This window comes from Mastacembelus armatus, chromosome 21 (assembly GCF_900324485.2).
Source record: "Mastacembelus armatus chromosome 21, fMasArm1.2, whole genome shotgun sequence".
Classification (NCBI taxonomy): domain Eukaryota; kingdom Metazoa; phylum Chordata; class Actinopteri; order Synbranchiformes; family Mastacembelidae; genus Mastacembelus; species Mastacembelus armatus.
Window position 1 is genome coordinate 24,307,329 of NC_046653.1, and position 27,238 is coordinate 24,334,566.

Below are 27,238 nucleotides of genomic sequence, written 5' to 3' on the forward strand. Positions count from 1 at the left end.
AGCTTTTCATATGAAAACAGAGCAGTTCAACGTCAGACCTGCTCCTGTCTCATCTCCAGCTTCAGGTCATCACCAGTGTGACCGGGTCGTCGGTACAGTGACCCTCCGTTTACCCTAAATCCGTTCATCAGTACTGAAGTAAACAGGCTTCTGAACATTGTATGTACATTATTGGATTGTTATGGTGCTGCTGTATTGATAAAGAACCTGAAATGGCCTCTGGGTCAACTTTATGAAAATAACATGGAACCTGCAGCCTCAACATGAACCAGAAAAATAAGTACAGCAAAGCTGCAGATGTAAATAAAGACAGTTTCTGTTTATTGACGCATAAAACATCCTTCAAACAATAAACCCATCTCAAGGTATGGTCTCTGTACAACGCTTACTAAGCAGTTTTATTTATATAGAAAACGTAAGAGGAGCTGTGCTTAAAATCACAAGGCTCCTGCAAATTTAATGGCAGGTACTCTGGAAAAAAATTACAGCATTCCATCAACAAATATCTTCAAGCAATAAATATGCATTTATAAATAGTGTCAATTTACATCAGAATACAAAACACAAATTAAAGTTCACTCTTTTGTCTATGTGCAACCCTTTTCTCTGCGACTTGGCTGTTGTTTGTCTGCAAATGATTCGACTCCCCCACACCCAAAAGTAACCAAACACTCATCAAAAGGTTCCAGCAAAATCAAACTGATCAAAAAAAGCAAAGAGGGGAAAAAAAACAAAACAAAATAAAATGTGTCACTCAACTTTTCACATTACAGACCAGTTTTCTCTCGTTTTCCTGACCGAGGAGGAGTCTAGCACACAAACCACCAGCTATGCCACGGCGCTCATGTCAGCCCACGAACAGAACACAGATGGCAAAGAAAACTATCAGGTCAGTAGTCTCTGTGTGATGACGTCGCCAGTTAAAACAGAATATGTACAAAACTTTATTTCATCATTTTTCTGGGGGATTGTGTGTGTGTGTGTGTTTTCTAGTGAAGTCCAGCTGGGCCAGCAGTAGAACAGTCTGGTCATGATGACAGGACGGGCTGCCGTCCCCCTCCAGTCCACCAGGGGGAGGCACACCGCTCTGGGCAGGTTGCATAGACACACAGCTTTCACGCAGCTGCCTTATGGGATAGCTACAGAGCGCAGTGAGAGGACTGCCGGCTTACTTCCTGAATATCAGAAAAAAAAAAAAAGGTTTCTGGAGAGTTTCTGATGAAGTCCACTGTGGTTCTAACTGTCCTCAGACATGTGAGACATGTTAGCATCAAGAGGAGAAAGGCAGGGGACTGGCCTGTAGAGAGACGGACAAAGGACACACTGAGCTCTGCAGATAAAACTCCTCAAACTCTCCGATGAGCCGTCAGGGGACTGCTGGTGGTTTTGTGTATGACACTTACAAGTGTGAACTGGTCATAAACCTGCATGAGGTCCTCTATCTTGTACTGCTCTAGCACCACAAAGTTGTCCAGGTTAGTGCTCGTCCTGCGGGCACAGTCCTGGCAGTGCACCACGTACGTCTTCCTGCTGTTGCTCTCGCTGGTGACAAAGAGCAGGTCAAACACCTCCACCTGGGCACAGGAGACGGGAAGGTGTTAGAAGAGTCTCAAGTGTAATTTAAACGACTAAACACACACAGCCGAAAGGATCCAGGTGGGGTTTACCTCGCAGATGCTGCAGTAGTGGGCCGGCTCGTTCTGGGTCCTCCCGTGCCACACCAGCTCCTTCCCGGCAGCCAGCAGCAGTTCCCGCTGCATCTGACACTGCTTCAGAGTCCGCAACAAACAATACCTAACGCACAGAAACACACACGTCCACTGAGCTCTGGGTGAAAACACACACTAGTGCGAACACTCACATCAGAAAACGAGATCTCACTTGATCATCTCAAAGAGCTTATGGTCCGACACTTTGATGTTCCGGGCCATGTTCCAGGAGAGGTGGATCATGGGAACGATGGATTTGACGCTCTGCAGCTTGTTCCACTCGTAGCGCTCCACTGCCAGCTTGTACTGACGGGCTGAGGACAGAAACGCACGCTGCACTTTTAGATGCTTACAAAGCCTCCAGGCTCCTGGAGGATCAGTCCTGCCTGAGGTTCTGCTTGGTCCGCGTCTGTATTGTGTGATTCTTGCCTTTCTCACCTGTGAGGGGTCCCACGTTCCACGCGATGTTGTTGCACCAGCCGACGGCCTGAACCCAGTGGATGGTGCCTGTGTTGAGCCACACCAAGTCTCCGGGACGCTGGATGAAGCGATAGACAGGCACGTTGGTCTCGTACAGGTCCTCCAGGTTGGGCCACCAGGAACCCATCAGGAAGTTGATGTTGTTCCTGTTAAAGGAGGAAAAAAAACCCGAAAACGTTAAGTCGTAAGTTAAGTAGGTCTTTCATTTACAGCCTCACTTCTGAAGACGTACTTTTCACAGAAGTCGTTGATGACGCCCCAGTACGGCTCAGGCACAGCGAACCACTCACAGTCCCCAGGGCCGATGTTGATGTTGACGGAGCAGAAGTTGTTGTTCTCTTGATGACCTACAGGAAAGAAAGACGTGATCACTAACAGCGAGGAAAGCGGCAGCCCAGACAGGAGCGGTACTTGTTCAGGTCCATGTGTACCTGGTGTCCGGCTCCCTGGCACCTTCATGTAGAGCTGCACGGTGTTCATGCCCAGGATGGTGTGTCCTACGTGGCTGAGCAGGTTCCCAGCTGACACCACCCGGGCAAAAGCTGGCAGCTTGGACAGCTCCTGAAGCTGCTGCTTCCACCTACGGAGGCCAAAGGTCACACACTCAAAGATCAAAGACAACAACGAGGAGAAGACGTGCGAGGTTTAATTCAACCGGTCACTCACTTCTTGTCATCAGAGAGGTCGATGTTGGTGCCAAACTTGATGTGTTTGAAAGGCCCTTTCCTTCGCCGCATCAGACTGTCAGAGCAGCAGAGGAAAACAGTCAGTCACAGAAACGCTGCTCAAAGTCAAACTGAGAGCTGGGAAACCTGACGACTCACCTGTCTGATGAACCTGCCTCTGCTTCCATCTCCTTCTTCTTCTCATTCTCCTCCTGTCACGAGATTCACAACCAGTGAAAACATTTGGTCAAACTGTTCTGAGGTAGTTAGTCAGTAAATCTCAAAGTGAGGCGGCGTCAACAAACATGACTCTTACTGCAAATCCTTCACTCAGTGTCTGATCAAACACTTAACATTGTGTGTCCATTGCTGAAGATTACGTTTTATATTAAACCTGATAACTCTGTTGTGTTTCCACTTTCATTTACAAGCAAGGAGCCAGTTGTCAGACACACTGGTTCAGGTCCAGCCAGTGCTGCACAGGTCGGGTGTGTGTGATCGTTTGTGACTCCCACTGACCCGCAGAGACTCCTGGAAGGACGAGGCCTGATACTGGGCGTATTTGATGATGGTGGTGTGGGAGCGGCTGCTCTCGCAGCGCCACCTCTTCCTGCTGCCGCTCGGGTCCCAGTTCTCGTCAGTGGGCTGAGCCAACTGGGTCCGCACCTCCACCAGATGGTCGGGGTTGGCCTCCACCAGCGTCTTGGTGGAGAACAGGCCGAGATCTGTGCAGGGATGATGGGAGCAGAGGGGTCAAGCAACCAGAGCTGGATTTGGGTAACAAAACAGTTTTATCTGTGGACCAAAGGTGGAACGCTGAGGAGTGTTTGCCCGTCCTATCAGTGTAAGGTTAGAGGGAGCAGGGCTGCTGGTTATAGGCTGTGTTTGTTGTCTTAACAGAACAAAAGTCAACAAATCGGCATGAACAATTTGTCAGATTAGCGTGTTACATAACACAGCAGCCATTCACTCTAACAGCAGAGCAGATGTTGGAAAATTCTTGGCAAAGTCGACCTGTTTTCTCTACAGCAAACACCTGCAGTAGCTCTTTCCACATGCAGGTGGTGCTGTTGTCATGCATGTCAAATCCCTCCACAGAACACACTCCCTCCCTGATTACAGACACACCCACGGAGCCACGTGAGGCTGGGGAGGACAAACATCCTGTCGGCCATGCACACAGAGCTGCAGCACTCGAAACAGAGAAACTGACTGATGCACTTCAGCAAAGCAAAAACCAGTTTTTAGCCTCTTACCCAGTTTGAGCGATCCAGCCAGTCCTCTGATGACAGTGACTGGGTTGGCGGGGTTGGTGCAGAACTGATGGAGAGGAGGGAAGAAGGCATCCCTCTTGTTTTCTAGCTGCATGTCAGACAGGAGACACAGGAGCAGTCAGGGGACAGAGTCCACCAGCACATTAAACTCTTTACATCTTGGTCAGTGTGGTGTGGTGAGCTGTACGCACATAAATACTGGGTGTGGGGGGGTTGAGTTTGTCCTTTGGCAGTGGAGGAGAGGGCGGGTGAGGGGGTCGTGGCGGGGGACACTTGTCCAGGAGGATGCTGCTGGTCGACAGGCCGTTCTTCCCCAGGTTCCTGTGTTTATCAGATAACAGCATGTTCTCATTTGGTCCCATGAAACCTCACCCCCTCCAGAGCACAGAACTCAGTGGTCAGATTATTAGGATTAGGATTATTAGGGCCTCTAAAACACCCACCCAGGTGAATGACCAGCTCTCACACAGCTCTGAACGTTTTCACTGTGACCACATTTAAATGACTGAAATAAATGTTGTTAAAGAAGGTTCCACCATTAAAGGATTCAACACATCACCGACTCCCCAGCTTCTCACACACACACACGCTTTAACGCTATAACAGGTGCTGTGCAGGTGTCTTACCTGCAGGCTTTGAGCACTTCACTGGAGCTGGGGTAGATGGAAACTGAGGACCAGGGTGCCAGAGCAGCAGGGACAGAGTGTTTGTGAGCTCCTGCAGAAGGCTCCACCTTCAGTGGGCTCCGAGAGTCCTCCAGCCCCTTCCCGTTGAGTGTGGGCCCCTGGCTGTTGGACGGGCTGTTAAGGCAGGACAGGCTGTTGGCGGCGTGAGGTTCTGTTGGGCACGGAGAGGCTGTTGCAGTGGCTGAAACTGGCGAGGAAGCCACCAAGAGCTCCGACGTCGGCTTGGCAGCACCGTGCACACTCGGGTGGATGTTGTTGATTTTCTCTGAGGATGGCCCACCGTGGTTACTGTAGTTATTGTTATCGTCATTACTGGTAGTATTGGCTTTTCCCTTTAGCAAGGCTGAGAGCTTAGGATTGTCTGACGTGAGCGCGCCGGGGGCAGGGGAGCCTGGCCCAGACAGGCCAGCAGAGCTGTCCGTCACCCGTGTCTGGACGTGATTAGTCAGTCCCTGCACGGGGGTGGTACCGGGACTGTGGGGTAGGGTCGTCCCTGCGGAATGCCTGACTGCGGCCTCTGAAGCTGATGGCAAAGAGGCAGCTGCACCACCGCTGCCAGTGTTGCCCCCTGAAGGCGCGGTGTCTTTGGTGTGGACCCCTGAGGTAGTAGCAGAGTGGGGAGGCGAGGACAGGTGGTTGGGGGTGGACTGAGGAGAGGTGGGGGATAAAGAGGAGGCTGAGGAAGAGGCAGTGCAGGGCCCAGAGGAATGTCCAACCTGATTCAGAATGCCAGAGGAAGAGAACGAGGTCTGAGGGGAGGAGGAAGAGAAAGGGGGTTCTCCATTGGGACCTGCCGAATGTGAACCTGGACCTTTTTGAAGTCCCTGCAGAGAAGACGACACTGAATTATACACAACACACTGATCAAGCCTGATGTTACATCAAAAACATGCCAGCAGTTCAAGACAGATGCCGACACGTCACCGTCACAGAGAAAGATGAAACACGGGGTACCTGAGTCGTAGTGTTGCGGTGTTGATTCCTCCATGTCTCGTCCGCATGACTGGGACTACTAGTAGTGCTGCTGGTGCTGGGGTGACTGGTGGCTGTGCAGTTGTGAGGTAGAGAGTTCTGCTGTGGGTAAGGCACATTTCCGTTGCTCACGCCACCACCTCCCAGTCCCAGGGGGGGATTTCTGTCCAGGTGTCCCAACAGCCCCGCTGAAGGACTTGAAGAGCAGGATCCGTTGGCTGTGGGCTGGGTGACACATGGGGGCCGGATGGCTGCGTGATTGGGGGGGGAGGTGCGGGAGAGGCCAGCGTGGTGCTGGGAGGACTCGGCCAATGGCCCGTTGGGAAGGCTGGGCCGTCGCTGGCCACCCGCTGCCGCCTGCTGCCTCATCTGACACAAAGGAGCACAAAGACCACACCCAAACACAAAACAACACAGAATTCGTCAGTAAGTTGGACCTACACGTCCATCAAGTCCAGCAGCTCCAGAACTGTACGACCGCATGTACCTGCTGTTGATGCTGCTGCATGAGAGAGAACTGGTTCTCCAGCTGCTCCAACATCTGCACCTGGGGAGGCTTGAGGTTAGCCCGGTTGGTCCGCAAGTGATCCAGATGCTGCACATTTGACCACAGTGTTTAAATTCAGCAGCTTTAACACTGAGCAAACACTTAAATACACATTGCACATTAAAAGTTAGTAATTTAAAAAACTGCAGCCAGTCACTCTCATGTCCTCCTCCTATCAAACCTGGACTGAGGCAAAACCTCCAGTGAAACTCATGAAACTCATAAGTTAGAAATATCTTCAAATGCATTTTATTAGACATTCAGACACACTATGGCTACAGGAGCCACATGCACAGGCTCCTTTGTAATATACGGTGATGCAAAAACACAAACTCCAGCACCTGGACACTCCTAATTTGTTTTCTTAGGTCTGCATTAAGAACATTTTCAATAACAAATGAAAATGTTTCTGGGGTTAGTGATAGTTTTCCCACCTGCAGCTTCTGTGGAGTTAGGTACCAGCTGGGGACCTGCTGTAGGTTGGGGTTGTTTGTCCATGAATCTGCAACACTCTGACAGAAACAGAAAAGGGGAATCACTTCCACTGCTCAGCTTTTTAACTTGTCCAACAGGAAAATGATGCACATGTTCCAGCAGTACCTTCGCAGGACTGGCAGTGCGTTTTCTCTTGGCGGGACTGGCCTGTGGGTCTGTGTGATTACTGGTGGACTGGCCTCCGTCCCCCTTGCAGGCCTAGCAGGGGGAGACAGTTTGTGAGGACACGGCAGACTAATGATCAGCAAAGGTTCTCCGAGAACCCCGCAGTTCAAAACGAGCCCTAGTGTAACGGTCCAGACAGAGAGAACACCCATGCATCCTGACTTTTCTGCAGAGTGACGCCACATTAACATGCACAACAGTTTCAGCATCTGAAAACAGCATGTACGACAATCCTCTGATTAAAATAAGGTCTGTGTTATCACTTCAATCGGACACAGGTCGATGAAGGTGATAATCACAGATGAATTTTAATGCAGTGTTAGCTGCTGTAACGGACGGTGGGCTGGACATGCAGAACCTTTGTTAACACAACAGCCACGATTGCAGGTAACTATCATGTGTAGACATCAGTGATCAGATCACATGAAAATGGATTAGACAAAATAAATGACTACATGTAACTGAGGTGTCGATGTGGGTGGGAGACGTAATGTGCACACACACACACAGTTGTGACAAGGAAAAACCATTTGTGTCACTTTTAACCATTTAAAAAAAAAGATACAAGAGTCAAATACATGGCATAAACACATGCACTTATATCTAAATATGCTGGATCCATTTAACACGCAGGTTGCCAAGTATGCAGCAATGACTGGCTGCACAGAGTTCGTGCATATCTGCATTAAGGCTAAAAGTTTCACAATGAGCTCTTCGTAAAAACACTGATGGTCACCTGCTCTCTAGTAGTTAGAGTACTGTAACACGGGCCTCGTTCCAGTTCCTTAACACTACACATATTTTTTTTAGATTTCAGTCCAGACACCCATACTGACCACAGATGCAAACCAGAATTTTGGAAAGATCAATACCGTCTGACACAGAAGAAACAAAGAATCCGAGGGAGTCCTCAGCTTTAGTGGTGATCATATAAGTGGTTGCCAAGAGGCTGGAGTCTCTTGTATAAGCTGAATCTCACCTGCTGTGCCTGTGCAGTGTTCAAGGCCCCCTGTCTGGACGTGAGCTCAGCAGGAATGGGTAGGCTCCACGCCTCCTCAATACTAGGGAGCATTTTACTCTTATTCTGCAGACTACCTGGCTGTAGGTTACACAACTGAGCCTAGGAGAAATTGTATAAGACACAAACTTCAGTGCTGCACTTGTGTTTTAACAAGAAAGGCATCACAAAGACTCCTGCTTACTTACAGGCAGTGTTTTAGGAAACTATATAGAGAAAATAAGAGAAATGTTCAATGCCATGAAGTTATGATTAGAATTACACGTGAGAAACACATTAATATGAATCACCGTTCATATCTCAGTGAGCAGAAATCACAATGACAAGACGCACAATCTGCATTTTAAAAAGCCGATTGCTCCACTAATACCTGACAAACACAACACCTCAACACACACACGCACACACACACGCGCACGCACGCACAACGAAATACTGCACAACATCCAACAAACAGAGCAGGTGGAGCACGTTGCTCGTGTAAATGCAGCCCTACCTGCAGCAGCTTGATGCGTTGTGTGAGGACAGCAGTGTTGAGGCAGGCCTTGCTGCGCGTAGCATTGATGTAGCACTTGATAGCGTCATGCGGCTGGCCACAGGACTCGTAGAGGGTGCCGAGGTCCATCCAGGCGGCGGCGTGGCTGTGGTCCAGTTGAACAGCGCAGATATAGGCCTGCAGTGCGTCCATAGGCTGGTTCTGCTGCTGGTACAGCACCCTGGGGCGAAGAACAGCGGAGATGATTCTCTTGCCACCCTCCAGGATCTAAGTCCTTATCTCTCTGAGCCATCCCAGCTCAGTAACCCCCAGAGAACACAACCCACCCTTCATGCATCTATCTATAGATCATGTCTGCTGCCCTGTTATCTCTCCTGTCCCACTGCAGCTGCTGTGTGAGCCAGTCTGCAACACATCAGCTGTGATACACCAGCTACTTAGCTACTTGATGTTAGCCACCCAGTGTAAGGACGGACTGCAGGTTGTGTCCTTACCCTATGGAGCACCAGGTGTCAGCACTGGCCTCCGACTTGTCAATGGACTGACGGTAAGAGATGAAGGCATCCTGCACCTTCCCAATACTGGAGTAACACCTGGAGGAGGGGAGACGGACAGGAAGACAATAATAACACACCTGCTGACACGCTTCAAGTACAGCAGAAAAACGTCCTTTCTACCTTTGCCAACAATGTCTGGTATTGGAAATATTTGGGTTCCAGCTGGGACAATGTTTCATTCAGTCTGATTAGCTCCAATTCCTCATGTCAGGCTGTTTAGAAAGCTCACATTAACAAACAATTCTACTCCAGCGTTCATTACTGTGCACTTCATACTGTGATGGCTGCAGCTGAAGGTTTTAACTGGATCCTGTGCACAAACTAAAGCTGATGCTCCTCATCACCAGAGAAGATTTGTTCACGTCAGCCCTCTGGGTTCTGCATCTTGAACATGTCTGACTGATGATATGATCTACCACTACTGGCACTTATATCAAAATAAATTCCAGTATTAACACAAAAATTCAGCCGATTGAACTAGAGCCATACACCGTGTCGGTAACACAACAAAAGAGCTCGCTGTTCGTTTGGTGTGACTGAAGGTTGGTGCCGTTTCTAAGGTTTCTTGTTCTCCCATGTGAGGACTTTCAAGGAAGAACAACAGTGAGAATTTCTAAATGATTTCAGTTCATTGTGGTTCATTTGTGAAATGGCAGGCAGCAAAACAGAAGCCAAAGTTAAAAGTGATGTTTTGCGAAGATGACAGGTGCTTGACCCCACCTGAAAACCTGGTGTGACATGGGCCTCCATGGGTGGGGCCCCCCCCACAGCATTAATTACTACCAACAAAAAGCTCATGTAGCCAGGATTATGATCCCAGCCCACTGGCTATGAGGTTAAACAAACAGTCAGGAGCCAGGAAACAGTCCAGGCTCTCAAAGGTCACAGTCCAACTCTGTAAAAAAAACACACACTCACCTGCCAAGAAAATACCAGGACTGGCCAGAGTTTGGGTCTGCTTCTAAAGACTTCTGCAGACACTGGATGGCATAGCTGTCCTTGGTGGCTTTATCCCCCAGCTGCTCCACTGTGTGATGCATCCAGCCTGGAAGAGCAGGACAGGAGAGTCAGCTAAGACCCTTATAACAAACCAGCAGCCTGAGCTCTGGCTCTAAAGCAGCTATGACATGCAAAGTTAACAGCAGAATCATACAAAACAGTCAAGAGCTCAAAAGCCTCACCCAAACCAGCTTTTACAAACCTCTCTGGTTTTCAAAGCTGGGTCAGACCGTCATCTGAGCACACGTCCATGTTAACCTTACAGCTACAGGTTAGCTGCACATTCACACCATAAGACAAATCAAACTTCCAAGTTAATGCAAAAACAATCACTCTTCAGAATATCACACAATAAAGCTCCAGTTCTGTGCTGCTCCACTTCTATGTTATGCACATCCTGACATCCTAGACTCATCCTAAACACTCACATGCCACTTCACTCTTCCTGTACATGCCAAGAAATATTAAAAACATATTCAGAAATATTAAGTCGTCTCACAGTCGAGACAAAAGGCCTCTTCCCCTCAGGAAGCAAACAGCAGCTCTGTTGTTTCATCGCTTCACAGCTACAACTGGCACCACTGCCATCCATCACCTCGAGGCTCGTCCTCCAACATCAGCTCATGGGGAGGTTTTCCACCACAATGATCAGGTTTCGTTTTAATCTGAACTTCATTGTAGAAACTACAGTGTACAGTCATAAACTGACTGGTTAATGAGCCCTATCACAACTACACTTTTACTCCAACCTTTTCAGCTTTAGGCCAATCAGATCATCCTGATTCCAGCAGAAAGTCGAAGGAGTTTTAATCTAAAAGGAGGGAAAATGTAACATCGGTGTGTCCCAGTCCTCACACGTCTTAAACAAGGTACCAGGACACAGAGCAGAAGAACGACTGTCCAGTCAGAGCAGGGGTATAACACAACACATGCCCAGAACTACAGATTCACCCGAGGCAGACGCAGCAGCTACTTCCCATCAGCAGCTTGTGTGGTCTGTTAAGTCTTGGCCCGGCGTTCTGCTCTTCCAGTAAAGTCGTGTAATGGATTCAGAGTTGAGTTGATTTACGCGATTCAAATATCCATCCCCAGACAGATAAAAAGAACTAAATTCACTCTAGGATTCGTCTTCGCTCCCCTGCCTCAAACCCACAGGGTCAGCATAAGTAGACGCTGCCACATTTGTCATGCAACCATCAAAAAATGATTTACAGAGATGATGCAGAAAACCTTAAAAGACCCTCAAAAGTGTTTGCATCAAATTCTCTCCAGTCGTACCAGCGCGAAGCTCGTCTCTCTGTAGCGTGATATTTATTAGTTTAACAGTTCACTACAAAACAAACACACCCACCCAATATAACTTTGCATCTGCGTGAGAAAGGGGACAAGAGAAAACAAGAAACCAGCCTGGTAGAAAAACAGGTAGAAACCCGCAGAAAGGCCGTGGTGTGATGTTTTGTGAACACATTTCACTGAACGACGTGATGTCCAAAGACATCCCCAGCACACACAGCACAATGCAATCCCAACCGTGATCACTTATAATCACCTATAATGGCCATACAGAGCAGTCCACGCTGCAGACTGTCTAAACTTTGGGGAGACTTTCTGTTGTGTCCTGTGTGTGGAGATGAGTTTCAGTATATGTGAGCAGGAGACACTCACCAAGCTGTTGCAGTGTGGTCGCCTTCACCTGTGCAGGAAGATTTTCCGTCTGCAGCAGACTTTCATACGTTTCCTTCGCCGCTCTGTATTTCTTCTGCAGGCGGGATGAGAGGAGGAGAAGACCGAAGAGAGAGGGAGAGATACAGAGGTTGTTTAAGCCAGACAGCAGGGTCAGAGGGTTTTATGGTCCTTTTTGGCAGACACAAAGCCTCTACAGACCTCCTCACACACATAATGACCAGCCAGATGAACACACACACACACACGGGGGAGGGTCAGTGTGGAGGACGGGCCAGACTCAACATGTCTGGCAGCTTTAAGTGTGTGTGCATTTAGGTGTGTGTGTTAGTGTTTTGGGGAAACCTGAGCTGAGGGTGAGCCCACTGTTTGTTTTAACTTGGCGACCTCATTGACCTCGAGTCTGAACCCAGACATGGAGGTCTGTGTGTGTGTGTGTGTGTGTGTGTGTGTGTGTGAGGCTGAATCTTATCACAGTCTTTCTACAGAAATACACATCCTAAGAAAATAAAACAAATATTAATGAGTGTGTGTGTATGAAAAATAAAAATATATTAGAAATGACAGCAGGACTGCAGCATTTTTACATCCATTAAAGAAACTCTAGTCTGATCAATAATGAACAAGTGGATTACGCTGAATAAAATATGACAGTGTAAACTTATTGGCCTTTTCCCCCCACTCAGGCTCTTTCAGTGTTGCTGCATCATGAGCATTATCACACAGACTCTCAGACTCAGGTCTGTGAGCTGATTGACCAGACTCCGATCAGCAAAAACAGAGTTTCGTCTCTCAGTGTCGCCCAACTCAACGCTCAGGGTTAGTTTGTTAAGCCCCCAGGTCTCTTCCTGTCTGCACACAATAATGACACCTCAGGGTAAACACAGACACCTGGGGCTACTGAGACAGGCTCTTAGTAGTTCCTTCCTGCTTAGACTAATGACTGCCATCAAGCCAGACCTGGACCAGACAACGAACACATGACAGCATGAAGACAGATCAAGCATAAAATGTTGATGTTAATGTTAGAGATTAAGTCAGTAAACTTTATTTAGTTTGGGGTACATCCTATTCCTATTCCCATGGAGGAGCCATGAGTGAGGACACAACAGGGGTCTTTATAGCAGGGGTGCCCAATCCTGGTCCTCAAGGGCCACTAACCTGCTTGTTTTCCAACTATCCCTGCCCTACCCACTGCTGATTACCTGTGCCAGGTGTGTTCAGGCCTTGGAATCTGGAAGATACCATCTCAGGTGAGGGTGGAAGTGAGAGAAGTTAAGTGGTATCTCCCAGCTTCTGATTGGCTGAACACACCTGATCCAGGTAACCAGCAGTGGGTAGGGCAGGGATAGTTGGGAAACAAGCAGGACAGTGGCCCTGGAGGACCATGGATTGGGCTCCCCTGGTATAAAGACCATCACACCCCTTTAGTGAAGCTCAGTTAGTGATTAGACACATCAGATGACATCTCATTTCTGAAATCATGTTTCCTCAATTCCTCTCTCCTTGCACCTTGGAAGGACATGAGGGAAATGCATTAATAAGGGAAGACAGGTGTAGCCCTGTACCCTTCACCTTGTAGCTGCATTTACAGCAGCATCATGGAACTTTTGCTGAACAGGCGCTTTAACCAAAAGGGACAAAGCCAGGATAGAGGTAAATGTTAAAACACTGCACAACGGCAGCAGCAGAAAAGTTAAATCAACATAAAGAATCAGGAAATTAAAGGAAAACGCACTTTAATTCTACTAACACTGGCTCATATGTGCCACCATAACACTGCTGATACTGATCCAGGGTCCAGGCACAAACATAAACATCACACATCATCAATTTAACAAGAGAAACCCAAGAATAAAGCAGGTGACTTTAATGTGTGGCAGTATAATCACACTAACACAGCTCTGATCTCTCTGTGTCATTAAAAATAATTAAAAAATCCAGAAGCAGCAGAAAATGTGGGTCGATTTCCAAAATAAACCACAACAATAAACACCAACAAACCTCCTGTATTCCTTAAAAGAACATCCTCCTGTATATCTCAATTTGTACATCAATTCAAAGAACAGATTCATCCTAATTCAGGCAGGAGTGAACTCATCAACCTGTGTGCCAAAGTGACTTCAGTTCAAACAGTGACTGTGTCAACGTTGCTGCATGACAGCATGTAAACATAAGATTCAAACAGACATAATTTATCGCTCAGTGATTCCCAGCTTCTTTTGCTTCCTCAAATCTTTAAACACAGGAGTATTTTTAAGGTGCCATGAGAACTAACAGCCTAAAAAAGCCTTTTGCTCAGAGTACCAGTGCCAAAAGAAAAAAGAAATAGTGTGAACCCTTTTCAGAGAAACAGAAATGTGCAAAAACCTCAAAAGCAAAGTAGAAAAGCTGCACTACTTCAACAATATTACACCATATTTTCACCTCAAGAACTCACCAGTTTCTTTTTCACTACTAAAAAAAAAAAAAAAAAAAGCCTTAGAAATGAGAAAATTAAGAAATAAGAGCTGATCAGTGCTTACCTGGATCTCATACAAATGAGCAATGTGGAACTGAACTGTGGGACGAAAAGCAGAGGAAAGAAAAATTAGGGTTCAAGGCTCCATGGAGCTCAGTGTGAACAGATTGCAAACAGTATGGAGCGCAGGTGGGGGGGGGGGGGGGGGGGGGCAGATTCATACAATCTGAAATCCCAGAGTGTATGTGCAATGTGTATTTGTGTATGTGCAATGTGTATTTGTGTACGTGCAATGTGTATTTGTGTACGTGCAATGTGCTTGCAAGCATTTCCAGCACTCTCACTCTCTCCTTGTGCCGTCTCCAAGGCAACCCCACAGTCTCGGGCCGAGTCAGCAGGGAAACGGCAGCGGAGAGGAGAAATGGCTCTGCAGAAATATTCCTGTGCCCTTTTAAAAATGTGTGTTCTGCCACTGAGAAGATGGGGCATCAAATCTAATACGGCAGTACACAGGCTGGAGCCTGTAGCAGCACTACTTACTTTCAGCTTTGGACAAAGTGCAGAGATTGGAGTCGATCAAAGCCAGCTGAAAATGCTGCGAAAGAAAAAGAAAAACTTTAATTACCAACTGAAATACATAAAAATAAGGTCTGATAAGTCTGATAATATAAAGCACAGGATTGCTTAAGGTCTTGATGCTTTTAAGGAAACTAGGGAGAAACTGTTATTCTCCTCCATCCGGTGTGCTTTACTGAAAACCCCAGCAGATTAACAAGAAACCATGAATGAACTCTGATGACCGTAACATGAGAAGACGCTGATAGCTGCCGGGGCTGAACCACAGATATTCTCGTCTCTGGATCACTCAGCTTGCTCCAGCTTCCCTCCCTCCTTTCCACTGAGGAGTCGTCAAAATGCCTCCCTGACATCCAGCAGTTAGAGCGGGATCCTTTCCCACCATCTGAACTGAAGACGGGGCTTCCGGTTCAGGCAGGTGTCTGCAGGGGTTCAGCCCGGCTGCCAGGGCACGGCCCGCTCCTTGCCAACATCTCCATCCAGGGTCAATGAACAGATTAGCCCAGTAGTACATTACACAGCTACAGAGACAGCTCTGTGGGTGCTTCCTCTGGCGTTTCCCTCGTTTCAATACAGCTCTGTCACTGCCTCCTCTGAAAGCCACCATGACCGTGACCTTACACTAAAAGTCCTGTGTTTCCAGGCTCACGAGCTGAGAAACCTATGAAATTCCTGCGAGGTGTCTGAGCCATAGGTGCTTTCAAGGTGACAGGCTCCCACTGCAGCTATTAACCTTCACACACATTAAAGAAAGGCACCACCAGTGTCTAACTGGGTCAGTTAAAACTCACAGCTCCTCAGCACGAGCACCTTCTGAAAGCATGAAGTGCCCACAAGAATCTAGCACACAGGTTACAGAAACACTGCAACCTCAAAAGGTAAATATCAGTATCTGCCATCTAGCTGGCTGTAACCATGCACGCACGCTTAGAGCAGGCGTCCGTAGTGTTGCAGCAGCTACACAGATGGTCAATGTCTGACAGATCTCACACACACACACACACACACACACACACACACACACACACACACACACACACACACACACACACACACACACACACACACACACACACACACACACACACACACACACACACACACACACACACACCAAGAAGCGTCCAGCTGGCTCTTCCTTTGCCTGCTTCACCCTGGACCATTGGAGCTTCACACACACAGAGACAGGACCCTGCTTAGAATAAACTCCCTTTTAGGCAGAGCTATGAGCCACAACACATCAGACACAATCATCACAGTCAGATGTCCCAATGTCAGAGTATGCACTCAAACACACACACGCACGCACCAACGTGTTACCTAGAGTGCTGGCACATCACATTCCTCCTAGAACCCCACTGCATCCTCCTGAAGACCTCTCCCTCGGTCTCTCCTATCCTTCCCCTTCTTCTCTTTCACACTTGCTCTAGCACCAGGCAGATAATGCAGCAGGATTGTCAGCTTGGCATTCCACCTCCCTCCCAATGTCTCGCCTTCCTCACTCTCTCTCTCTCTCTCTGCTATCCTTCTTCCTCTCTCTCCCCCTCCTTCTCCCTCTTCTGTCCTGGTGTCACTGATTACTATTCAGCAGACGGCTGCAGTGGAGAGTGCAGAGAGATGACACACAACACCTCAAAGCTGGAACAGACAGGCACACGCCACCTCTCCCCCTCCCTCTGGCAGCTCCGAGCTCTGCTCTACAGCCAACTCATCACCCTCCCAGTACACAGTGCATGAACACAGGCTCACTTCCCAGCATCTCATTGGCTGAATTAGCAGCCACTGAGGGCATGAAGTTGGTGTGAGTGTGTGTGTGTGTGTGTGTTCAGTACCATGGGTAAAGAAGCATGGTTAGATGCAGCTGAACGCAGTGGATGGCTTGTACCTAAGACTACACCTCTTCGTCATATGGTGCCTCTGAATCTCTTCTCCTGCCGTGTGCTCCAAGGAAAAGAGGAAGCACCATGAAAAATGTATGCACTCACCATCTGAAGCATCCTAACAAATTTCCTGCTCTGCCCTTTCTATTTCCCTTCTCTCATTTCTCTCTTCCTACATTTATTCAATCTCTGCTCTTCTAACCGTGCTAACACCCCTCCCTGTAGATAACTGGGGCAGTCATGTGTGTGGTGTGTGTATGTGTGGGACTCTCTGGGTGTGTGTGTGTGTGTGTGTGTGTGCGTTGCTGGCAGAAAGCCACGACAAAGAAGGAGCGGTGCATCCAAGACAGAGTGAGGACGTGCAGCACGTGCAGCCTACTTAGTCCAATACTGTGCACAAGCATCAATACGCACATTAAACGTACGTACAGCACATCATCGCCCACTACACAATCTGTTATGACATTACAAACACACTAATGCACTGCAATAAATATCTTTGACTATTGAAACTGTATCAGAGGTGCTGATTTACATAATTTAATTTAATAATGACGATAATAATAATGGATAGTTCCCTTTCCTTCTGCAATCGTCTGATTTCTTTAGATTATTAAGTCGTCTGAACGGGAAACGGTGCTCTGCAGTGGACTAAAAACCACAATAAAACCTGCTGTGACACAGTGTCTGGGACAGGACAAAGCCCAGGATCAGATACCAGTCTGGTCCTGAAGGGCACCAGAGGCTCAGACGACAACAGAGCCACAGGCTGCAGTCACACATCCACAGCTCAGAGGAGCCAGGAGACCGTTCAGACAGCGGGGACAGATGATCCAGCTGCCATTGTTGAACTGGCAACCAGTGACTGTCTACATTGTCCATGCTGTTACCATTAACTGGGTGAACACACAGTTGGAAGGATGAAGACAGGACAGTCCATGATCACAGGATAATCTTTGATTGCATACATTAGGACTGCAGCTAATGATTATCATACTGTCAATAAAAATAAATAAAAAACACCCAATATAATCTGACCTGTAGCATCCACTGATGTTTCAAAGTGTCCAATCCAGGGATATTCACTTTTAATATCATGTACCTTCATATTTATGAAGCTGATAGCTACAAATATTTTGATTTCTTTCTTAAAGGCAATAGTTAAAACGGCTGCCAACCTGTTAATCAAATAATTTATAGGCTAATTGCTGCAACTCTGATCATTTTAATTTACTGTAATTATTAAATATTTAATTTGTGTTCTTACAGTGAAATCAAAGTTGTCCTGTGTGTGTGAACAGTGTAACATTTTTTTATTATTCTGACTTTTACAAGAAACAGTCTCCTGGTGACATTTTTTACAATCCAATACATAATTGATGAACAATGCATCAATGCAAAGAGTAACAGCACACCCACCACAGAATTACAGTGATAATTCTGTTCATCACCATGAAAGGCTATGGGAAAGACTCAGTGCTGTGAAAATCACTCTACATGAACTGGTCCCAGCGGTCAGGCTGAACACAGCCCTGCTTAACCGGATCATGACCTGAACCAAAATAAACAGCATAACCTCAAATGACTTTACTCTGGGTCTGTTACAAACCATTCAGACTTACCTTTAAGCTTGACTCATAGTCTGTGTTGACTTTAAACATGAGTGCCAGCCTCAGATGAATCTCTTTAGCTCGAGAGAAGCCGGGGTCGATATAAAGCACCTCCTGGAACGCCTTGATTGCCCTGGAAACACACAAACAGAAGTGATAACAATTATCTCAGCCAACAAAAAGGGAAAATCCAAAAAAAAATAGCTCATCGTGTTACAATAATGTCATTCCTGACTCATTCTGCAACCATCACATTAGCAGACTTTTAATCATTAACCGGAACCAGTGCTGGTTTCACAAACAAGGTGCAAACACTTGTGTCTCCTGAAGGCTGAGCTGATGTGCAGAAATTACACTTCAGTGATCCACACTTGTCCCTGCCTATTAAAGCAACAGGAAGCAGCAGGTTTAGTTAATTCAGTCTGCGTTTTCTGCGGCTTTACCGCTGACCTCTGGGCCAAACGACACTTAATCCATGACACGTCACACGGACATAATCAGAGCTGTCATCTGGCTTAATGGGGACATATACAAATGTGACACACAAGACACTTGAAATGACAAGTTGAAGCAGGGTCCAGTGCAGCTTTTCCACAGCTCTTGATCTTAATAAGAGGCGGGTAATATAGGAGGATCCACCAGCTTCTCACTGCACAGAGCAACGGGCCTCCCATTGTTGAAGAGGAAGAACCATGTGAGCCAGGTCACAGCTGTGGCTCCCTGCTGTGTTTTTAATAGTATTTGGACAACAATGGAGGTCTACGGCTCAGACCCATAAGCTGAACCAGGTTCTGGACTCACACACATTAGGCTGAGGACACCATGTTCATTGGTGCTGTCAGTCTCTGGATGAAGTTTGGACTCACACATGCTGAATCACTGGTTGCTTCCTGTGAATATTATATATATATCACATATCTAAATTCCACTGCGACTGAATTAATAAAGACATCTGCTGTAGATGCTACTGTAAACATGTCTGAGTTTTGAGTGTGAAGTTTTTTTTTCTGACCGTGCAGCACATTTTAATATCAGACATCAATATGCCACACTGAAAACCATTGAAAAGTATTCTCAGTGTTTCCAATTCTTAATTTCTTCAAATGGACAATGCAGCGTCAGCCACTGAAGCAGACGTGGAGTTTGGATGAGCTAAAACGCTGAAATGCTGCTGTTGAGGTCGCACACATTTCTACTGCTGCGTCAACAACATTAATAAGAAACCAGTGCACAGAGAACGCTCCTTAAAACACAAAAACACAGATCTCAAACTGAAGCCACTCACTGTGTAGCTATGACAACAACTGCACGTCAGCGTGAACCCTTCTCCTGTGTGAAGCAGCAGAGCTCTGAGCGACACACACACTGAACACACACACTGAACACACACACTGAACTCATTGCCCCTATCCCTCGCTCTGCCTCCACATTCATCTGGTCCCTCCCTCTGTGCTCGGCTCGCTCTCTCTCCTCCCTCACTGGCAGACGATCCAAAATGCTGAGAGAGTGCAGCTCTTCTGCAGGATAAGTTGTGACACACAGCGCAGCAGGCTCCAGTAAAGAAGGGCCGCTCTTCCCTCCAGAAAAGGTCACGTGTTCTTTGGACAGGCCACGTTATGGACGTTTGTTGTGCAATTACAGATTTCAAAGCATAAATGTTGCGGAGTTTCACTGGTCATTTGCAATATTTTCTCAGGGTGCAGCTAGTTTTGGATGAATTTTGTGATGAGCATGCTAATAACCAACAGACAGACAGGCTGGGCAGTTGAACCACTTCAGCATTTGACAGCTCAGCATTCCTTCAGGCCTAGGGCTCACGGTGACGTCATCCAAGCTCGAGAGCTCAACATGACTCCCGCCCCTTCCCCCACTGACACATTCCCCAGGCTGCAGAGATGGGACACACAAAATTTGGAAGGGCAACGACTCTGGAGCCGGATGAGGTAGGGGGGCAGCAGAAGACCAAACTAAAGAGAGAGGTCATCGTGAGTCAGCAGAGGAAAACATCAGCACATGGAGGGAAAGTGGTTCAGAACCAGGTGGTGTGAACAGAAACGGAGCGAAAATAACCGGTCAATGCACAGCCACAGTTTCCAAGCTCTTTACCGTGTCACACAGCTGATTCAACCGAAGCGCATTTATCGAACAGCCACATTTCAAACACAACATATATTATTAGTGGCTGGGAAATCACAGTCCGACTGTGCCAAGGTAGGAGATCCAGAGTTCACTTTTAACATGCACAGACTGGAAGAAAAACACTGGTAGAACTGAAGATGATGAAGTCGCAGTAGAATATGATGTTTCCGTCAGTGACAGAGACTGAACATGATCTGGGCCCAAACCGACATCTGAATCTACGGGATTGAAAATAAATACTGGACTGTACAGTCCCCTGGTGCAGCTGAGCCACACTGAGCCCACCTGGGCCTCTTTGAGGACACTGAGCTGACCTAGAAAACATCACTGAACTCCTGACACATCCTGACAACTAGAGAACTGGATGTTATTTCTTTCCTTTTTTGGACATGGAACTTCCTGCCACTGGTGGCAGCTCAGAGCTAAAGGACACATCAGCTAATACCTTGCAGTATTAGTGCAGGAACTGAGACAGTCCACTTAGAAGGACATTAAGAATGACAGTATGGTTTTAAAGCTTAAAAGCCTTCAGTAAGAATAAAAAAAAAACAGACACTGTGTTGTGGCAGCTTATTTCAGCAGAAAGTCCATGCTCAACAGCACAGCTGCAGCAACAGGGTGTCTGCTCCACATCGCAAGCACGAAAATGTTTCTCACTTCTTCACAAATCAACATCCCCACTCCACAAACACTGCATGTACACTAACAGGCCATAAAGCTCAACAAGAGAACCAGTCCGACATTTTAGGAAGTAGGCTGAAAAGGGTTCCAGTCCATCTTGAAACCTTAGACTGGATCATAAAGTTTGACTCGCAGGATGAGTTTTCAGGCATTTGGGCTTTAACAGCAGAGGACATGTGGAAACGTGGGTGCTGGGGGCTTTTTCAATGTTCAAATAGTCAATAAATTAAAAAAATAATAATCAAATCAATCTCAGGTGATAAGGTCACTATAAGAAACAAGTAGTGCAAACTCACAAAGATGGTAGCAAAGGACATGTTAGCCTTTAGCTTCATTTAGGGGGAGGGTTTTGGAAGTGTGAAGGCATTTGTTCAACCAGTGTATGATCCCATCAAGACATACAGTCATGGCACGACTGGACAAGCCGTATGATTATAAGTGAACGGCTTGTAATCATCTAATCACTGAATCATTCTAAGTGATATTAAATAGATTTTAGATTAAAATGCCCATCACTGGTAGTCAGACCTGTGCTTTTCCTGCTGCAACAAATCAAAACGTTTGTTAAAAAAAACAAAAAACAAAACAGTGACATTAATCCATAAGAGTGCAGTTAATTTCTTATTCCTTTAAGTGCAACATGTCGCTCACATCACAAATTAACCTAGGACCAACACAGGACTCTTCACTGTAACAGTTTCTGTTCTTGACGCTTGGTGAAGAGCTCACACACTTCAAATAACTGCTTGTTAAGTGGTTCAGTGTACTTCCTATCATGTTAACACACACAACATTACTGATGACAGCTGGGCACCTTTTAGGAAACAAAGTCTGTGCTAAGCTAAGTTGAACAGGTTCAGGAGCTAAGTGCACAGCACTCACAGGATGAGCTGAAGAAAACGTCTGCATCTGACAAAACGTTGGCGTATTTCTCAAGGAATTAAGGTTTGTTTAACTTCACTTCCTACAGGCTGATACTGTGCATGTAATGAAAAAGACTTTTTAAGGAGAACTTACCACTGAAATGCGTTGTAATGGAAGTAAACCATGCCAAGGCCATATAAAAAGGCAGCGTTCTGGAAAGGAAGACATTGTAATGATTAGGTACTGCAGACAGAAATGAGCTAACTGGTTCTTTTCTAATTGCATGAGGTGAATATTGCTGCACCTGATCCCTGAAAAATAACTTGAAACACATAAAAGTAAATAAATTACTGTTCACAACCCAGTAAGGATGGAAGTGTTCTAGTAGACATTCGAATAGCGAATTAATTTGAAAAACATTGTCTAGCCAAGCAGGAACAGGAAACAGTATGACCAATAAATGCAAAAGTACTGAGACTATCATTAAAAAAAAAAAGAGATATGGGATCAATAACATGAGCATGCAGCAGAATCACATTATGCCTCGTTGAAGATCGACAAGCGGCCGACATGACGTCTTAATCAATGACTAGAAAAAACACACACTACAGTCTAACCCCACTTCATATGAAACATCAGCAACAGCAAACGGTCCTCTCAAAGTTTCTGCATTTACTTTGACTTGATTTAACTGCACAGCCAGACAACACATCACACGGATGAGATGCGGCCACTGAGTCACGCTGGCTCGCTGAGTATAAATCGATGCACTTCCATCATCAACAGATTGTTGACACATTTTTCTGCACTAACAGTGTCCCCTTCTCAGACTGTTCGCTCACCAGTGCAGCTCTGGCCAATAAAAGCTCTGCTTTTGGGCTTCAAACTCAGACTATTTACATCCCTGCCTACACCCTCATCCAGCAGAGGGTTGGACCAAACACCCTCTCCTCACTGTGAGGATCTGAAGTCCCAGGGAGCTCAGAGATGTCAGGTCCCATCACCATCAAACTCCCAGCACCTCTGTTTAATGGGCAGTTCAAACAGAGAAGCATCGAACCACACAGAGGATGGGCTGGGCCCCATCATCACACAGCTGATTGGACAATTTCACTGCAGGCAGCAGGAAGTGAGGGAGCAATCAGGGCTGAGGGAAATACTTCTGCAAATTACACAAAAACACTGTCACATCTACAACTTAAGATCACATCCAACAGCACGTGGCATATTTTAGGCTTTGTTTATGATCCAACCTAGATATAAAAAAAATTTTAAAAATGCACTATACCTATTAAGTTATCAATATAAATCAAGATATGTCCTGCTAAAAGAGGCACATCACTGTGGATGACATTACTGTGCTTCAGGAGAAACCAGTACCAAAGCAGCTGCCTGTCACTCAACTTTTCAGTTGAGCAGGTTGGCCCTCAGTGTTTCAGCAGCTGTTTCAAAGCTGCAGCTGTAAAAAGCCACAGTCCTCTACCTGCTCAGCAGCAAACAGCAGACAGACCCAGTCAGAGAACAGCTGGGTCAGAACATAGTGGAGCATTTAGCAGCTAAAGAGCCAGAGGTTTCCCTCAGGAGGTGGTGGAGACCAAACCCAGAGCAGAATAAATAAATTCAGCAAATCAACTTAAAAGTTGACGATATGTCATGTGTTTCTTTCAATAAAATTTCCTGGTAGGAACCTGAATTTGCACTTCACATAGAGGGTATGAAGAGAATGTGCCAAAGGAGGGCACATATAGCCCGTACAACAGCAATAAGCTTGTGACAGTACTGCATGTTACACTGTGCTTGATGGGTCTACTAAAGTCTAGGTGCCAAAGTGCTCTTGGGTTTTTAGAAGCAGCAACTTTGTTGGTGTATTCTGCAGCAGTTCATGTTGTACTCTGATTGGCTCACAGCTAGAATCAGACTGAGATTAAATCAATTCATTTGCCATGAACGGATGCATCTCATGTTTCATCGTCTTAGATTGATGACTAAAGATTTCCTCTCATTACTGTCATCTCTGACAGGCCCAATTTAGCAGTGTGGCTTTAAACCTTCCAACCACAGTGTTTCTAGACTGACACTCCTGTCTCCATCGTTACCCAGTACTCCACTCAACACTGCACTAAACACCAGAGAATCAGGGAACCATGCAGGACATTCAGCTGCCAGATTTTCATTTCAAGTAAATGACATGGAACCAAACCAGTGTTTAAGAAACGTTATTGGCTGCGTTGGTATAGTTTGATAAAATTTCTCCTTAACGTCGAGCCACAGCCTCCGCAATAAACAGGATTATCCAGCCATCCCATCCATCAGCTAAACCTGCTTATCCTGAAGGGTCACAGGGGGCTGCAGCCTGTCCAGGCTGACAGGGGGTACCAGTATATCACAGGGGTGACACACAGAGACGGACATTTCACCAAACCTGCATGTGTTTAAGCTGCGGGAGGAAGCCAGGGAGGGTACCAAGAGGAAACTCTGGCTGCTGGCAGCTCTGTATTAGCATGAATCACTGTTAAACTGAAACTGCATCTCAGTGGCTTTTACATGCACGGATCAGCACTGTCACCAACAAACTCATTAACCACATGGTGTGTATAAAGCCACTGTCCACGCACACACAACCGCCAAGATGGAGAAATGGTTTTCATTGTTTGGTTCTATAAATTACAAATCTGGATTCAAACATAAACAGGTACTGTGTTCATTTCTGTTTTAACTCATATTCATAATCAGTGATTTTTTGCAAAAATAAGCTATAAATCCAGTTTTAGGACAATGCAGCAGAAAAATGATCCTTAACATGTAGTTTAATGGCCAAATATTAATGTGTTCCTAATTGGCCGTTCCCGTCAGCTGGCCACACGCTACTGAACTGGTGTTTCACTTCATAAAGACCAAACTTACAACATTCGCAAGCAAAAAACAAGAAGTGAAGATGGCTGCAGGACAGGCCCCACAGAATCACCAATGAGGATACTGGTGGTCTCTGTTTGAATGGGGATCATGTGGACCCAGCAGCAGACTACATGCACAGCTGTTTACAAGGTGGGAGAGAACAGACACTGCCAGCCTCTAAAAGTGCTGCAAAATAAGACTTAATGTTGGATATTCTACACGCACGGTGTCGTCCAAACTCACCTTCCAGTAGTCCGACTGTAAACTGAAGTACCTCTGGTATGCAGACAATGCTGAGAAAATGGTGAGAGGAATAAAATGTGATACAGGGGGAGAGACACAGAAGGAGATAATGAACTGTTAGCTACTATGTTAAAAGCTCAGGATATTCAATTTAACTGCACTGCTACAGTTCCCAGTGGGACAGTTATCAAGACAACACACACACAAAATATCTAATCAGTAGACAGCTGTCAGCGGGTTTTAGCAGGATGAAACCTGAACAACAAGCATAGAAAATAACAACAGCACATGTTAAATGACTCCTCTTGAAAAATAAGCTACTGCTTGGTCCTGAGATACAGATCTGGAAGGAGGAACAGGAACAGTGACAGGTACAAAGGCTCTCACCTTTTTCATAGTCCTCCAGCAGGAGGTTGAAGTGGCCCAGCTGACAGAAAATGTCAGGGTCCACTTTCCCCTCTGTTTTCAGGATGAGGGCATCATAGCAGCTGACAGCCTAAATGAAGGAACAACAGTGTAGAGTCAGAGTGGAGCTGATCAGCTGCAATGAGGAAAAAAAAAAAAAACAAAACAAAAAAAAAAACACAGGTACACAGGTGGAACGACCTGTACGTATGACACAAAAAACTAGAAATGGCCGACATGCTCACATGACCTAATTCTTAGACCAAAGGTTGGTTTATTAGAGCTGACTGAGGTTGAGTTTTAAGACTTGCCAAGGTTGTTTTGCATAGTACCAGCTGTATGCCCAAATATGGGCTTTGTCAGTCAGCATTTAAACAACGGCTAAACAAATGACTCTGCTAGCTCATACTGCAGCCACTGAATCACTCATAGTTAGCACTGTGAGAAACTAAAACCACTAAACTAAGGCTGATTTTGTGTTGAATCACCTTAAATGTAAGTCGATCTTGCTGAGTTTTGCAGTCACTAATTACTAAAACAATTCAAGCACGTGTTTGTCATATTATTGAAACAAAAGCAAAGGCCTGGATACAGAAACAATGTTCCTGCACAGGTCATTCTGAAAGTACACAGACCTTTTTGTCTGTATGTGACCGAGAGTCACTCAGGTACTCATTTTTAGAGGAGGTGTTGATCATCGCGCCGCGACAGTGGCAAAGGCTGTTTTATTTTTCCTCTCAGAGATTCTGACACATTGTCTTTTCACACAAATGATTCTGACTCTTATTATCACACCACTCTGGACACAGTCCTGGAATGTGTGCTTCAGAGCTCAGTCTGTCTCCAAACTAACACGACAGAAAAACCTAGCAAACCAGAGCCCTCACTGGAGGGCACTAATATTTTATTTGCAAGCCCGATAAGCATCACAACCAATCTTCAAAAGATATGGCACAGTTTACCACTAAGCACATAATTGGTGAAAGCTTTATATAGCCCTGAATAATATATCTGCAATGAAGACAGACAGACACTGGTTGGTAACACATTCATACATGAAAAGCCAACAGATTTGAAAAGTTGGGCTCCATTAAAAATAATATATAAATCTCATAATGCAACTGTTTATTTTCAGTGAAATAAATACAGACCTTAGAATCTTAAAATCAAATCAAGCTGAAACATAAGACCGTATACGTGTTTAAAGAATCAAATACTAATCACATTTTGAACCGTACCACCTTTATCTACCCACACTCAGAGCAGCAATCTGCCATTTTAGACAAATAAAACCATGCATTTTTACACATTGTATTGAGCGTCAGTGCTGGTATCGTGGTAGGTTACAGGTATATTGTATAAGACACAGGTTAGCTGTGCAGACACTGTGTGATTCAGCAAAAGAAAACAATACTCCACATTTATCTAATGTGCTGTGCTGAATCTGTCTGAACTGTGCCTCATGCTGCACTAATACCTTCCCTTCCCCCACATTTCAACATGCTACAGTCCACAGAGGGGATGTAAAGGGGAACTTGGTAGATTTACTCCAACAGAGAAATATAGAAAGTGTTTAATGTGGCACAGCTTTATAGAAGACACAACCCAGAATCAGACCCCATGGGCTTAATGCTGTGATGGGAGCATGGCCTGGCTGGCTGGCTGGCTGGCTGGCTGGCTGGCTGGCTGGCCAGGTATCCTGCAACAAAACAATGGCAGTAACTAAGTGCTGGCTGGG

At 46.1% G+C, this 27,238-nt stretch overlaps 1 protein-coding gene across 4 annotated transcripts in view; it reads right to left on the bottom strand.

Annotated features, from left to right (window-relative positions):
* Positions 1-300: 300 nt before the first annotated feature.
* kdm6a (lysine (K)-specific demethylase 6A) overlaps positions 301-27,238 on the bottom strand; it is a 28,659-nt gene continuing 1,721 nt past the window's right edge. The window contains exons 3-30 of one of the 4 annotated variants that reach the window (XM_026295058.2): positions 25,483-25,591; positions 25,096-25,145; positions 22,111-22,169; positions 18,286-18,406; positions 14,748-14,802; positions 14,272-14,306; positions 11,729-11,822; positions 9,983-10,109; positions 9,002-9,100; positions 8,508-8,727; positions 7,973-8,113; positions 6,934-7,026; positions 6,768-6,845; positions 6,274-6,381; positions 5,769-6,155; positions 4,755-5,638; positions 4,320-4,449; positions 4,111-4,216; positions 3,374-3,579; positions 3,014-3,066; positions 2,856-2,930; positions 2,621-2,769; positions 2,422-2,536; positions 2,148-2,335; positions 1,882-2,023; positions 1,668-1,794; positions 1,404-1,574; positions 301-1,297 (exon numbers count right to left, since the gene is read on the bottom strand). In XM_026295058.2, the coding sequence (XP_026150843.1) occupies positions 1,271-1,297; positions 1,404-1,574; positions 1,668-1,794; positions 1,882-2,023; positions 2,148-2,335; positions 2,422-2,536; positions 2,621-2,769; positions 2,856-2,930; positions 3,014-3,066; positions 3,374-3,579; positions 4,111-4,216; positions 4,320-4,449; positions 4,755-5,638; positions 5,769-6,155; positions 6,274-6,381; positions 6,768-6,845; positions 6,934-7,026; positions 7,973-8,113; positions 8,508-8,727; positions 9,002-9,100; positions 9,983-10,109; positions 11,729-11,822; positions 14,272-14,306; positions 14,748-14,802; positions 18,286-18,406; positions 22,111-22,169; positions 25,096-25,145; positions 25,483-25,591 (4,149 nt within the window). In that variant the 3' untranslated portion in view covers positions 301-1,270. Of the gene's footprint in view, positions 1,575-1,667; positions 1,795-1,881; positions 2,024-2,147; positions 2,336-2,421; positions 2,537-2,620; positions 2,770-2,855; positions 2,931-3,013; positions 3,067-3,373; positions 3,580-4,110; positions 4,217-4,319; positions 4,450-4,754; positions 5,639-5,768; positions 6,156-6,273; positions 6,382-6,767; positions 6,846-6,933; positions 7,027-7,972; positions 8,114-8,507; positions 8,728-9,001; positions 9,101-9,982; positions 10,110-11,728; positions 11,823-14,271; positions 14,307-14,747; positions 14,803-16,103; positions 16,517-18,285; positions 18,407-19,558; positions 19,651-22,110; positions 22,170-25,095; positions 25,146-25,482; positions 25,592-27,238 lie in introns of those variants that run through there. The other 3 variants (XM_026295057.2, XM_026295059.1, XM_026295060.2) reach the window with 3 other exon arrangements.